General features: G+C 29.0%; 1 protein-coding gene and 1 long non-coding RNA gene across 9 annotated transcripts in view; both read right to left on the bottom strand.

Moving 5' to 3' along the window:
* Window positions 1-673: 673 nt before the first annotated feature.
* On the bottom strand, window positions 674-1626 carry LOC149881917 (uncharacterized). The gene is made up of 2 exons (XR_016445039.1): window positions 1554-1626; window positions 674-1158 (listed from the first exon to the last, which is right to left on the bottom strand). It is a non-coding gene; the product is annotated as an uncharacterized LOC149881917 (long non-coding RNA).
* A 203-nt stretch (window positions 1627-1829) lies between these two features.
* LOC145191236 (rho guanine nucleotide exchange factor 7-like) overlaps window positions 1830-15480 on the bottom strand; it is a 30148-nt gene continuing 16497 nt past the window's right edge. For 4 of the 8 annotated variants that reach the window (XM_090066916.1, XM_090066920.1, XM_090066919.1 and 1 more), the window contains 15 exons: window positions 14617-14684; window positions 14432-14510; window positions 14186-14245; window positions 14031-14090; window positions 13704-13784; window positions 13188-13337; window positions 9022-9100; window positions 8531-8841; window positions 8220-8342; window positions 7934-8000; window positions 7540-7593; window positions 5832-5933; window positions 5427-5559; window positions 5260-5314; window positions 1830-2275 (listed from right to left, as the gene is read on the bottom strand). In XM_090066916.1, coding sequence (XP_089923042.1) covers window positions 2129-2275; window positions 5260-5314; window positions 5427-5559; window positions 5832-5933; window positions 7540-7593; window positions 7934-8000; window positions 8220-8342; window positions 8531-8841; window positions 9022-9100; window positions 13188-13337; window positions 13704-13784; window positions 14031-14090; window positions 14186-14245; window positions 14432-14510; window positions 14617-14684 — 1569 coding nt within the window. In that variant the 3' untranslated portion in view covers window positions 1830-2128. Of the gene's footprint in view, window positions 2276-2483; window positions 2850-5259; window positions 5315-5426; window positions 5560-5831; window positions 5934-7539; window positions 7594-7908; window positions 8001-8219; window positions 8343-8530; window positions 8842-9021; window positions 9101-13187; window positions 13338-13703; window positions 13785-14030; window positions 14091-14185; window positions 14246-14431; window positions 14511-14616; window positions 14685-15480 lie in introns of those variants that run through there. The other 4 variants (XR_016445036.1, XR_016445037.1, XM_090066917.1 and 1 more) reach the window with 3 other exon arrangements.

The raw sequence follows: 15480 nt of genomic DNA, 5'->3' as shown, positions 1-15480 counted from the left end.
GCTCATTTTTTAGATCCTAACAGCAAGGGCATGTGCTTTGTGGATGAGGGGGAAAAATTTGAAGTAGTCAAAACTGCAGTAAAAAAAGCTATGGAAGAACTGTCAAAAAAAGAAATTTTGGCTAGCCAAAGCACTCCTTCCCCTTCAATGTTGGATGATGAAGATGATGACGACTTTGATTTCACTGAACAACTGAGGAAGAAAGTGTTTGGTGCAGGTTACATTAATCCTGGAGGTGAAACAAGCACCAAGAAAGCCATTTCTACTGAAATTGAGGGGTATTTGAATTCAAAACCAGTTCCAGCAAATACAAATGTACTGGAATTCTGGAAACAAAACCAGTATATTTACCCAATAATGTCAAGGCTGGCCAGAAAAAACCTCTGTATACCTGCTGCATCATCAACATCTGAAAGAGTTTTCTCAACAGCAGGGAATATATACAGCTCTAGAAGAACCAATCTTTCAATCTCAAAGGTTGAGATGTTGGTATATATGAAAGAAAACACTAAGCAACTCAGTAAAATTCAAGATATTGTGTGGCCAGGAAATGAATTTGGAAAATGATTAACTTTCAGTGTGATTTTGACTTTTTTTTATTTCTTAACAAGGAAATCATTTCGTTTCATTGTATATTTGAATATTATAAATAAATAAAAATGAATTTTAATTCGAAAGCTTTTTTTATTCTGAATCCGTATAAATCCGTAAAAATAATATCGGTTCGGATTCCAAATCGAAAAAAATTTTTCGAATTGCAATCCGATCCGAAAGTATCGAATCGGATTGCAATCCGAAAAAATAATCCGAAAAAATTTTAACGAATTATTTTCCGATAAATTATTTTCGGATCAAATCAATCCGTAAGTAGTTTGAACCGTTTAGCATAGATAATTCGGTGCACAATCCGCAAACCGATAAACAGTAACGAATCGGCGGTCTCTACCAAATCTTTAGGCTTGAATATCTTTGTAAGTAAATCATGCAAACGAATAAAAAATGCGAATAGCATTTTAATGTGCGGTGCACCTCACACCTTAACCTCCTGGATACCATTTAACAGATTTGCGATATTAGGCGTACTTGTAGATAAATGGAGGGTGGAGATGCTGAGTTAGATTTAGATTAATAAGAAATTCACAGCCAGTGTTAGATGACCTATACAAAAAACGAAATACTTGGTTAATTTACTAGTTAGGGATGGAGCAAGATAACTTATGGGGGGAGGGGGGGGGGAAAGAGGGTACCAAAGCTACTAGCTGTATCTCATAGCTACTAGTTATAATTAACAAGTTAAAACAGACTTTGCAGTAATCTTTTTTCACAATGAAATAAAAATACCGTGATAGACAGTGAATATAAAAACGCGATTTTTCTAGTATAAAACTTTCATGGTTAGTAAAGAGAAATGACATTATTCAGCTAAAGTTGGCTGCTATTTTTTCCCCTGGCTGGGATAGACAAAAAAACTGCTTGTTTTCGGAACTCAGAAACTAAAAGCAAGAATAGCAAAATAAAAAAATTCTATTAAAATAACAAGATATATAACATACATTGGATGAGAACATGTACATTGGAGACAAACGTCGCGACCCTAAAATTATATTTTCTCTACCACATTTTCCTAATTCAAAAAAAAAAATTTTTTTGCAGGTGTTTCTTAAGGGTATTCGTTATTTTCAATAGTATTATACCTTTGTCCTAACTTAATATTTCGAACAAAGAGCATAAAAAATAAAAATGTCATAAATTATATTTGTCTGTCACGATCTAGGAGATCATTCTAACCAAATTTTGTACAGAATTTTAACAAAGAAACAAAAAAACAATTAACATTTCTTCAATTTCTCTTACTCCACATACAATCCCAGTAAAACATTAAAACGCATCATATATCCAAACTTTTTCATTTAAAAAAGTAGAAAATAATATCATACATATAATGCTTATAAAACAATAAAAAGTAACAATTCATTTAAAAAATTATAATTCATACAGCATATTTAGTAACATTAACATTTCCTTAGCTTACTCAATGGATAAATAAAATTCAACTTGAAGCAGAAGCTATGCAAACAAATCAATATTAACTCAAAAGAAAAATTATCATAAGAATAAAATTCGTAATCTACAAAGGTGTAACTTTTTGCGGTGCTTTTTCTTCAGATAAGTCGATGTCTGGAGCTATTCGTTTGAGTATCCTTTTTATATATTTTTCGAAATTCTCACGCGATTTTCGTTCTTCTTCTAAATTTTCTCGAAGATACAAGGTTTGCTATGATGAAATAAACTTAAAAGCATTTCAAATTTCTCGAAACAAGGAAAACAAAGAAGTAATTTAACATCATATATTGGTTCTTTATTTTCCTTGTTTCAAAAAAATTTGTATTAGAATTTTTTTAATATGGTATTTAGATGTAGGATTTATCTGAGATTAATTTTTCATTTAATAAAAAGTTACGTTATCTACATCGGTTCTTATTTCATGGTACTTTTTAAAACTAAATCTTTTTTAAAAGTACCATATTTTTTGTTTTATAAACCAAGGTTACATACACTGTCCTCCAAAATTAGAGGAACTATAAAATAATTTTTTTCCTCCAAGAAACAAAAATGTTTAAAATAATAGTAAAACAGTTTAACCTTAAAAACCTTTATTAGATATATCATTTGCAAATAAATGTGGAATGATCTTTCTTCTTTCTCACTTGTATGACTCTCTTTTAACTGTTTTGTGTATGATACAAAACCGTATTGAAATAGTAGCAGCTCAAAACAAAGGGAACTTTTATCTTGACAACGCTTGATAAACAGCTCTGCAATTTAATCGTAAATTGTTCATTTCGGATCTGGGTTTTAATTAAGTAAATACATAATAGTTTTATTACTTTTCTAGTAAAACTATAAATGTTGTTTAGTAGAAACTTACAGTAAAACTATAGCTGAAAGACAACAGAACGGCACGTAATAAAAATAAGAGTGTTTTTAAACAGAACATCATTGATGTTTTATAATCCTGGAACAACACAAGTGGATTATGTAGAGAATATAGTCGATTAGTTAATAAATATGAAGCCATAGGAACTGTTGAAACTGTACTCCTCATGTTGATCGTAAAATTAGTAGGTTCGTGGAAAAGAATCCGTCTGCCAGATTATTGGGTTGGAAAGAAAAATATTGGGTTGGAGAGGAAGTTTGCGCCAAATGGATCTCATTAGAACATGGGAAGTTCAATGATTTTCTAGAATGTTTTAGCATTCTGTTTAAATGCAGCAACGGTACATTATTTTCTAGAAATTTCTACACAATTATATAAGCGAGGTGATTCACTTAAAATATGTCAGTTTAAAAATCTCATATTAGACACTACTTCTTGTATGAGTTCCAGCTCGGTCATTCCAGCAATAAGGCCGAACATAGAATATGCCAAGACCCAGACCAAGGCAGTATTACCAAACGTACTTGCCAAATTTAGTTTCAATTTTAATTTTAGTTTTCATTTTCGTTCCAATGACTTCTAACTTAAGGATCATCCAGAGTCTGTCATCCAACTGAAGGTTATTCTAAGGCGGTGCGTTAACTATTAGGTTGGTGCAAAAGAAAATTCGCATTATTTCAAAGTCAAATATGATGCACATGCGTAATGCAAAAGCAAACAATATATATATTAGTTGAAAGAACAATCTTATTTGCACGTTTTAAATTATAAATTCTAATTTTTTAATAACATTTTGTATATGTAATTCTTTTTTAGAAAATGTCCATAGAAAAAATACATTTTAGAAATTGCATGTTGTACGAATTTCGGCAGGGTAAAAATGCAACAAAAGCGACAGAAGCGATTTGTTCTGTTTACGGTGTGGATGCTCTAAATGTTCGCATTTGCCAGAAGTGGTTTGTTAAGTTTCGCAGCGGAGATTTTGATCTTGAAGACAAAGAACGTTCAGGAAGACCACAGGAACTGGAAACAGACAATTTAGAGGAATTGCTCGAAGAAGACCCACGGCAATCGACTCGAGAATTAGCAGAGCAACTTGGAGTTAATCATTCGACTGTTTTAAGACGATTAAACGACATAGGAAAGATTCAAAAGGTCGGAAAATGGGTCCCACATGACTTGATTGAAAACAACAAAATGCAACGTTTGAGCACCTGTATTTCTCATATGGCTAAGTACAAAAAAAAGGACTTTTTGTGGAAAATTGTAACGGGTGATTAAAAGTGGGTTTATTATGACAATCCTTCCAACAAAAAACAGTAGTTGAGTCCTAGTCAATCAGCATCTGCCTCACCTAAACCCGATATTCATCGAAAAAAGGTAATGCTTAGCGTATGGTGGGATATGAAATATTTAATATTCTATGAACTGCTGAAACCGAAGCAAACTCTTAATGCTGTACGCTACTCGCAACAATTGAGACGTTTGAATGAAAAAATCTTAGAAAAAAGGTCCGAACCAGGTCATGGAAACGACCTGGTCCGGACCTTTGGTTTGGCTTGGTTCTCATAGCAACATGGCCCCATGTTACTATGAGAACCAAGGAAACTATTTTAGAACTAGGCTGGGAAGTCTTGTCGCATCCTGCGTATTCACCAGACATGGCACCATCAGATTACCATTTGTTCCGTTCAATGGAACATTTTTTTATGGGATAAATCATTCAAAGAAAATCAAGATTTACAAAATCAGCTTAGATGCCTATTTCGAAGCAAAGCCCCAGTCTTTCTTTAGAGATGGAATTCGTCAGTTGGTCACAAAATGGCAAAAGGTCATAGATAGCCAAGGAAATTATTTTGATGACAAATGACTTCTTAATTTTAACTATATTTAATAAATAGTACTGAAAAAAAAAAAGAATTTTCTTTTGCACCAACCTAATAGTTGAAGAGGATCTAAGACTCAGTAGCCACGTTATAGCCTCCACACTCCGATGATCTCATAGATCAGTGCTGCACTATGTTTATTAAATGAGAAAGGTTCTCAAGTTGGAGATTTGGGTTCCCCAAAGACTGACACAACATGACAAGGACATGTGCTTGGAGATCTAGACATTCTTTCTTTCTGTAATTTTTTTGTTATATTGCTGTGTCAATATATATTTATCTTACATAGAATAGATGCTTATGCTACATTTAATCTAAACCAATATTTTTTTTTGTATTTAAAACAAAAATCTGTAGCGTACTAAAATCTTTTTAAAAATTTCAATGTGTTCCCTTAGTTTTGGTGAATAATGTATACACTGCTAACAAAGATACCTTGTGAAGATTTTGGACTTGCTCTTTCAATCCAGATAATTCTGAGTTGCTATCTCTGTATTTTTACAAATAAGAATACAAAAGTGCAACAAATTACAAATACTAGAATTTAAAATAAATAATTCATCTATCAGTACCGTTAACAATGCAATCAGTAAAATACTTACATTTCTTTTGGTTTCTTCTTAGACTTTTTAAGATATTTTTGTTTCATTGGGTAGTTTGTTCTCGGGGGTGTAATTGGTTTAAAACTGAAGTGAGGAGGAACATCAGGTGGTAAATACGGACTTTCAGGACTACCTTTAAAAAAAATCTAATTCCAGTTCACAAAAAAAAAAAAAAAAAAAAAAAAAAAAAAAAAAAAAAAAGAGGTTTAATGTATAATGTAAGCTTTTATATTAAATAAATGAATAAAGGAGCTAAATATAGATTTTTTTTTTTAAACAAATGCTGACTAGAATACTAGTAAGAAGTAATAATAAGTTCAATATAAAAATCTCTGAATAAAGCTTTTCAAGAGAAAATATTTAGAGGAATATAAGAAAAAATAACAAACTATAAAAAAATCTAACATGTCACATTTTGACGTTGTCTTGCACTAAAACAATAAGCTTCTATTACACTCAATATCATCATATCTTCCTCAAGAGCTTTGGTTGGAGCTGTCAGTAACACTAAAATTATGAACAAATGTTACTTCGTTATAATTTTTCAAAATTTAAATACAGTATAACATTATCAAATTTGATTTGAACCTCTAAGATTAATGATGGACCAGATATAATTTTTTTCATATGTTACTTAGCCAGATATTATATCAAATATAATTAAATTAAATACCATAAACACAATTAAATAAAATTATTTTATAAACACAATTTAATAAAATTATTTTACTAGTTAATTATCTAATTAATTATTTTATTAGTTATAAATAATATTAAATTAAACATTTATATTAAATATAAAGATATAAATAAAATATAACTAAATATAATTAAATTATTTATTGAAAGCCAATGCATCACTTCTAATTTCCTACATTTAACTAAACTCTATCTTTAGACTTTTTTTGAATCTCTGTTTAATTAAACAGTGTAAGGGAAAAAAGAAAACTTTTTACTTCTTGAGGTGGGTAAGCTCAAAAAAAAAAAGAGTAGAGTATATGTGTCACAATTTGCCAGGAGGTTTTCATTGTAAGAAATCACAATATACCTGGAGGACTGAAAATATTTTGCAATTGATTTATAAATTTTTTATTTAAAAATCAAAACAAAACAAAACAAAAAAAACACAAAAAAGTTCTTATTCTAATTTTTTAAAATTTATAAATCAAAATAACAGTTTATGGTTTTCCTGAACCCTATAAAAACAAATATCTAAACTTTGCATGTTTTTTAATACAACTCTTTAAATCTATGTTGCAATTTGAAAAGTGCAATCTTTTTTCAGAAATTCAGAAGTTTACAACAATAAGAATATTGTCAAAGATATTAATTTTATAAAAATAGTAAAATAAACATCAGTCAGTTCAATCTCTAGAAAAAACCTTGGGTCTAGTAAATTATTCAATTGAAACTATGTAACCATATAGAACATTCTTCAGCTGAACTGACTGGTTTTGGATGCTTTTTATACCTAATTACAAAAGCATATTGCACAAAAAAAAACAACAACAATAATTTACAGTTAATTCTTGTAACATTTGACTTCACAAGGTATAACGAAAGAAAAAATCTTTGAAGGCTTAAAAGTTTATTTTTAAGAACTGAAGCAGTGCCCACAACTGTAAAATAGAATTCTTAAGAAATGAATACAAACCAGGAAAACTTAATCACTATTTTATTTTTTATACTAAAAAAAAAAAAAAAAGTTTTCCAAGAAAAATTTGTTTTTACATTTTTCGATAGCAGAAAAATTGACAAAAACAGTGGCAAAATGCATTTTTAAGCGATTGAATCTTATTCTTTTTTTTACAATGAACTTTTTAAATAATTTGCTTTTATCAAATTACAGCACTTTTTGCAATTAAAACAAACTAACTTCTATTACAATTACAAAATTTAAAAGCTATAACCTAATAGAGAATCTTTTAGTTAGAAAAAGTTAGAAAAAAATATATATGAAGACCACAAAAAAATTTTTTTTTAAAAAAAGATAAAAATTTTTTTTTAAAGAAATGAAAATTACTGTTTTATCCTAGATCTATATTCATGACAGCCACAAGATAGCAAAGTAATTGATAAGATTAGTTTAACTAGTTTATAAATATAAACTTACCTGCTGGTGTTGACTGCTTTCTTGTTACAGAATCCAACAAATCTTCTCTGGAGCCTAATAAAAATTTAACAGAATTTTAACTTAAATACAATCTAGCTCAGATAAGAAAGTGTAACTTTCTAGCTAACAAAAATATTATATTTGTATTAGCATAAAATAAAATGTTTATGAGTTTAAAAACAAAAATCCCCACATTTGTTTTAATTTTTTCTGTTCTAACCCAGATGCTTTTTTTCAGCTTAACAAAATTCATTAAAAATAGAACATAATTGCTTAATTTGATCCAGAACATGTAATACTATCCATCATTTTATAACAAAAAGAAGTATTTAAAAAAAATCTTTTGAAAACTAGGGCTATAACATCTACATGGATATAACAAAACAAAACACGCCTCGACCGCCAACCATTTTTTTGGAAGAAACAATACGCCTGATAGATAAAGGACTGTTGCTAGGATCCTAAAAAAAAAAAAAGTAAAAAGAATTTTAGCAAGAATAAAAAAGTAAAAAGAATTTTTGCAAATATAAATATATTAACTTTCCTAAACTCAGAGGCAATCAAAAAAGCTTCATACAATTTTTTTTTTATTAGTGAAAGTGAAAATTAATAATTTTAGGAATATTAAAAGACAAAAAAAAAAAAAAAAAAAAAAAAAAAAAACTTTAATTTAAAAGCACCTCCATTTTATTTTGTGAGTTTTGCTGGTATGGAGGTGTTGGACGCAGCCTTGTAAAACTCCACTCTTTCTTGACAGGCTGCCTAGCAGATACTTTTAAAATTGAAACTGCATTTGAACTGGTCTTAAATAAATAATGTTAAAAAGCTTGCATCTAGAAAACTCTTAAATTCATATATTGATACAACTTATATTTAAACAAATTATCAGTATACAAATAAAATATTAAAGAAAATAATTTCTTTTTTTATTTAAAAAATCATAACTAAAATATATTTTGCTTTCAAGTTAAGAATAAAAATTCTGGTTTACTTTGCTTATTTCAATTGTAGAAGTAGTGGTAACAACTGCATCTGAAATTTTGTAAGATCCGACTGCTGCACCTGTACTGTAACTTCTCAAAATTGGTTTCTCATCAATTTCCATACCTTCATCACTGAGTGGTAAAGACTTAACCTCAGATCTTTTGCTATCACTTCTCTCAAGACTTGGAGCTGCTGGTTTAAGAGTTTCTGGGTGAATTAGTAGATCACAACGATCTTTTAAAACTTTTTTTAATGCATGCATCCAGACATCTTTTTCACGAGGAGAACTTGTCATAACACGCCATTTTTTATTCAATACTAAATTTTTATAAATAAGAAGTAAGAAAATATATGAAAATTTTAAATATATATTTATATAAAATAAGACAATAGTTAGATTTTAGGTGAAATTCTTTTTTACAACAAATTTAGTTAAGTAGAACTTACCTAAAACTTAACAGCTAAGAAAAATAAAAAACAGCCTTTTCTACTGCTAACCTATTAGCTCAAAGCCATTAAAGAACTTGTCTGTATCTTCAATGTTTCTTGCACTGATAGCAGCTACTGAATGGCGCTCCTAAAAAAAGAAAAAGAAAAAATCACATAAACATCTAAGAGTTCTCACCATTAGGTAATTCCATGTAAAAGTAGAACAGTCATTCCACCCACCCTCTCAGATTCCCATTAAATTTTAACCTGTGGTACCTATCAATGAAACTTGACAAAATGCAAAATTTGAGCTCCCAACTCCAAATTCTTCAAAAAATATGTTTTGAAATTTAGCCTAAAATGCAATGTTTTTTGTTCACGCTGCCATGATGGATTTTATAGCATCACCTTTTTAAAATAATTCAAGTTCTAGTGGAAGAAAACAGGTGAAAATCAGTAGCTAACCATTTTTGAGGGTGTTCAATCCAAATACATAGAGAAAATACACAAATAACATTTTTTGACAGTCATTTTTTGGTTTTAAAATGGTGAAGACAAATTTTCTGTTTTTTTTACCATGGGATACACTTTCACTAATTCATTTAGATAAAAGAAGAGATTTTAAACCATCTTAGTATAAAAGACAGCTTTGGTATTTTGAATATTATAATGATATGCTATTTTGGACATTAGACTGAAAAATGCCATTTTTTTGGGCCCGTGCTCTCCATTATGGATATTTTAGTGGTACCTTTTCCTGAATAATTTAAGTTATAGTGAAAGATATTGGCTGAAAATTGTTATTTGAACGTTTTTGAGGGTAGTGAATCCAAAGATAAAGAGAAAATAACCCAATTCAAATTTTTGATCATCATTTTTTAACTTTAAAATGGTCAAAACAAGTTTCTACGCTTTTTTAAAATTTACATTTTGAAAACATAATTAATATATCAGGAAAAATGGGGATGCATGAGCTTTACCATGAAATCAATATTCTCTTATCAATTTTCATCATATTTGCACAATAGGTATTTTGATATTGTAACGTTATCAATCTGAACTATATAATTTTTTTTTATCATTATTGAGGAAATCAAATGTTAGAACAAAATCATCATCCTTAGATAACCATTTCATCTTTATGATTGAAGTAGATGAAGTAGATGAATTTCCATCAATATGCACATATTCATGGAAACTTCTTGTCCCAGTAATAGTGGTTGCTATTGAAAATCTATGGGGAAGTTTCTTTCATGCTAGTTTCATTTCTTCAGCAGCGACATATACAAACTTGATCCCACTGATTGACTTTTGAAAGCATTCAAACAATGTTTCAGCAGACAGTATTTGACCTGCGGTTGGACTCTACAAATTAGTAGTGGCAGCAAGCCTTTTTACTGTGCCACCAATACCATCACATGGCGATTTTTCATGGTTTGTTGCAGAGAAATTCCAGATAAAACTAACAGAAAAATCTTCAGCATGGTGACATAAATTATAAAAATGTTTGCAGTTTTTAAACTGTTCTGAGCAGCCATCATAAAAATAATGAATTTTTGTGATTATGGGACAAAGATTAGTTTTGATATAATCAATTTTTCAATGTATAACTTCATGGATAAATCCAACATCATGGTTTAAATCACCTGAGATTATGCAAAAAGAAGATGCCTCCAATTTCTCTTTCATGTAATAGATGACAATCATTTCAATGATTTCATGGTATAAAGCGTGTACACGAAATAAATGTGAAAGTAGAGAAACAACTAAAAAAAAATACTCCTCAATTTTTATTTCGAACCAAGTAATAATTTTAATACAATAATATAAGAAGATCAAACATTAAAAAAAAAAATTAATTATTCCTGTGGGAATCTAATAAAATTTCGAGCTTTTGCTTTAGTGGTACCCAGAAGCTTGCGCACAGAATAAGAATCAAAACTACTTGATGCTTTTTTAAATGATATTTTAATATCTTTAATGTTTCTGTAAAGCTTTTTTGTTTTTTTCATTTTTCTTTTAATAATAGCCCAGTACTTTTCAATAACTCTCAATTCTGGGCAGTTTTGAGGATTTTCTGTTTTAGGCACAAATTTCACATCATTCTTTTTATACCATTCCATAGCTAGTCTACAATAATGAATTGATGCTAAATCAGGCCAGAACACAGGTCTGTTATTGTGTGATTTAATGAGAGGTAAAAGGCATTTTTGTAAACATTCTTTAACATATATTTGACCAGAAAGTGTGGACTGAGAAATATAAGGTGCTGATTTTTTGCCACAACTGCAAATAGCTTGCCAAATCAAAGCTTTTTTAGCGAACTTGTCATGTTTTGTGTATTTAAATTTCTTATCTGCTTTTCCTCTATATTTGGCAATATAATAAACAGCACCAGGAATTTGTTGATGATCAAACTTGATATAAGTTTCATCATCTTCAATAAAACAGAAATTTTTAGAAATACAATTGTCATACAACTTTCTGCCGCATGTTCTTGCACTTTTTTGTTGGGTTTCAGAACAGTTGGGCACTTTTTGTGCTTTGAAAGAATGAAAACCATGTTTATTTCTAACTTTTGCAACAAAACTATGAGAAACTCCATATATTTTTGCGCGTTCCCTGAGTGAAAGGCTTGGGTTATTCTTAAAACTGTTAACCAGTTTTTTAACTAGTTTTATATCTTTAAAACCTTCCTTTCTTCCACCACCAGATTTTGTTTGAGAAAAACGTTGAATAACACGACTAAGGGTGTATGGATGTATTTGCAACGATTTTGCTATCGAATTGTAGCTACTATTAGGATTTTGTAAATATTTGTGCATAATTTTTTCTCTTACGTCTTCTTCTTTTGTCATTTTTAAAACTAATTTCAAGTTAAATCCAAAAACTAACATATTTTTTTGTAACCACAACGTTGTAAACAAAATACAAAACAATTAAAAAGATTTTAATACAACCGCTGAAAAAAAATGACATGCTTATTCTTTCACATTTATTTCGTGTACACGCTTTAACATTTTATGGCCTACAGCACTCACCATCAATTTCAGATTTTGGTGTATTGTACATACACACAGATAATATGCACCTTTTGGACCAGTAAGGATGCACCATTTTGGCCAAAAACTACAAAGTTTGGAAAATCCGATTTTGTAGTCTGGTACTTTAATTTATTTAAAACTTTAATTTATTTAAAGGCAACTCCATTTTATTTTGTGAGTTTTGTGAGTTCCTTCAGATTACACAAAATGAAATTTTAAGAGCTGTGTTTATTTTTTCCAATGTTAATGTTCTGACAAGGCATTTGCCTTGAATACTCATCAGCACAGTAAAAAAGTTTTACAAGTTCTAAAATATCCTGGCTGATTTTATGTCGCTTAACAACCACATCAGGGTATGGTATGATGTCTTTTTGCTCATGTAACAACTTTGCCTTCTGAATTTCATTAATGGAAAATGAAAACTCATTTACTGCTTTCTAACAGACCAAGATTTTGGGGTTGAGAATTGAAGTTGCTACCATCTGTTATAAATGTTAAGTTTTTCTTTCAGGCAATCAACAAGATAGTCCAGATTGTCAGCTTTGGTTTGAATCCCCTTTGGAACTTCAGAACATTTGCAATTTTCCTAGTAACTGCTTCTTCAACTTGTTTAAATTTTTCTTCCCAAGTGAAGGTTTTTTAGAGGATTTGACTGAATGAACTTTTATTGGATTTTTGGGGTCATCCAGATGACTGTAGAGAACCTTTTCTGCTATAGTAAGTGGTCTTTTTAATCTCTCCTTTACTATTTTAAGGTTGTTGTTAAGCTTCTTATAGGGCAAGTAGATATCTGCATCAAACTTACTGATAGGAATCTTTTGAGAGGCTCCTCTTGCCAGTACTTTGACATTTTGAAGCTCCTTGAAATGCTTGTTATGCTTTAAAGCATATCAAGAACCCTGCTGTACTGATGAATCTTCACACAAAGTACTATTAAGCAATTATTTTGTAGACTCTAGCATAAATTCTTTCTGTATATCATCTTCAATCCTCATCTTGTTTACTTTTGATTCTTCACCTGATGCTAATTTATATCTGCATTGTGGACAAAGCTTTTCACCTGGTACTAAGTATTTGCCTTTCAGGATTAAACTAGACCTATATCTAAGTAAAATTAACACGTTGCAGATAACATTTAATTCCCAATTAAGTAGTTAGAAAAAAAAAACAACAAAAATTAGCAACTCTTACCTCAAAACAATACCCCACTAATTCTATACCAACTGAAACTACAACAAAATCATTCATAAATAGACAAAAATATCTTTCTCTGCGAGCTAGATCCTCTTTCTCTATAAAAACCTGACCCATGTGAACTAGAGTACCAAGAGAAGTTATTGGCTGAAAATTGTAAAAAAGAAAAAAATTTAGCATACTAAATATTGTTGCACCATTATAAAATCAATCAAAATCACTTGAAAACATCTAAGAAAAAAGAAACCATAAAAATTAAAACTTGCATAATGCTGTATGGTTTGCTTTTTTTGAATAATTTTGAACTGTTTACACTTTTAAAAAAGATGTGAAACTGCACTGATGTGATGCATTATAGAAGATTGACATTTTTTTAAAACTACCATTCAACTAAATGTTATTGCAATAACATGTTTGAAATGGTATTTGATATAAATATTCTTAGATTTCAGAAGACAGTGCTATAGAAAAACAAAAACTACTCTAAATGTAGATTTAATTACAAAATATTACCTCTCCTTGCCAACCTTCAATTGTACCATTCAGTATTTCTAACTCTGTTTCTTTTTTTTTTCGAACTTCATGGCAACTTAACTATAATTATTCAAGCCATTATAAACAACAACTATCTTAGCCATTAAATATCATCTTTACAACTCTAGATCTTTGAAAGTTAATGATAAAGTAATCACAAAAAATATAACAAGCTTGAAAATAACTGAATTTTAAAAATATATTTTAATATAGTAAAATTAGTGTTTTTGTAGTTGTTGTTTTTTACTAAACCAAAATTAGCATGTTCTAAACTTAGTTTTAAAACAATAATCAGTTTAAACTTACAGCAATAATTTGCAGAACTTGTGTGGCTTTTTTCATGTCCAAGCTATCTACATTACATTCCTACAAAACAAGGTTTTAAAAATAATTTCGCTATGCTGTGCTGTGTAAATATAACTTCTCAAATAATATTTTGTTTAAAAAATATATTTTTTAACCTCAACATGTCTTTCAAGTTCTTTAATTTGATTTCCATACTTTTCAACATGTAAAAATGGCTATAAAAGGAGATTTAGTGCAGAGCTCTTATAGTAAAATACTTTTTCATAAATTATTAAGGTGTTTTTATGCAATTATTATGCAATAAATTTAATTCCAGTCAATCATAAATAGACTTACATTTGCATTACAAAAAAAATAAATAAAATACAAGAAAACAAAAACTAAGCAAATTCTAAACATACTTTAGATAGTAATGATCGTAAAAACATAATCCCTGGTTTTTGTGCTCCCTTGGATTCCATATAGATACTGAGCTCATCTCTAAAAAAAAAAACAAGTATAACTTTTTTATGTGTATTACATGAACTGTAAAATGTTTGTTAGAGAAAAATGCCAAATAAACACTTTCATAGTAAGATATCCTTACCCATTTTGAGATATTAACAATGCTGCTTGAGGATGATTTAAGCAATATTGAAGGTACAAGTTTTTCATCTAATACAAACAAAAAAAATCTGAATAAAATTTTGAACATTAATAGCTAAGTGAAAAAGATATAGTTAATTTTTAATCAATTTAAAGATTGAGACTACTTGGCACTTGCATTAAACTGTTAAAAGTAAGTTCAGTTAGAGTCAAAGTGTAAAAGTTAGCCCAATTATAACCATGTAATTCACTTCAAAATCTAAATAACTAACTTATTGATCTAATTGAATTACTAAACAACTAATGTATTTTACTAAAGAAAATCTGGTCAAATAAACAGAATATAACAAATTATTATTTAGTGAATATTTAATGTTTAATTTATGAATATTTAAGATTTATTCAATTTCTTTTTTTTACCAAAGTTTTTGAAACCTGCATAACTACTATCATATATTTTTAGGTAAAAGTATATTAGAAAAAAAGGTAATAGAATTTAGTCTATTCTCCATTTAATGTTTGGAAAAGCTGACTTTACAATCAGATATTATAATAAGTAGAAGTTAGATATTATAAAAAATATACGGACAGATAGTGGCTGTTACCGAGAATTAGTAACTGTCAGATTGTAAGTAGGAGACAACCAACGAAAGAATAACAATAAACTGAATTTTTAACATACTTATAGTTATAAATTAAACAGATTTATAAGAAAAATGTATACAAAATAACTACTTTTTAATTAACACAAGAATTTATTAAAATAGTATCAAACACAGGTATAACCCCTAGTTTATAATGTGAATTAAATTCTCCCAAAAAAATTGTTGTTCAATGCATTATCAAATTATTAAAACTGTGAACA

The sequence above is a fragment of the Hydra viridissima genome, unplaced genomic scaffold (genome assembly GCF_058129835.1).
Source record: "Hydra viridissima isolate aposymbiotic clone 2 unplaced genomic scaffold, HvirCarnegie_v1 scaffold_11, whole genome shotgun sequence".
NCBI classification, from domain to species: domain Eukaryota; kingdom Metazoa; phylum Cnidaria; class Hydrozoa; order Anthoathecata; family Hydridae; genus Hydra; species Hydra viridissima.
This window is presented reverse-complemented; position numbering and strand designations above follow the sequence as displayed.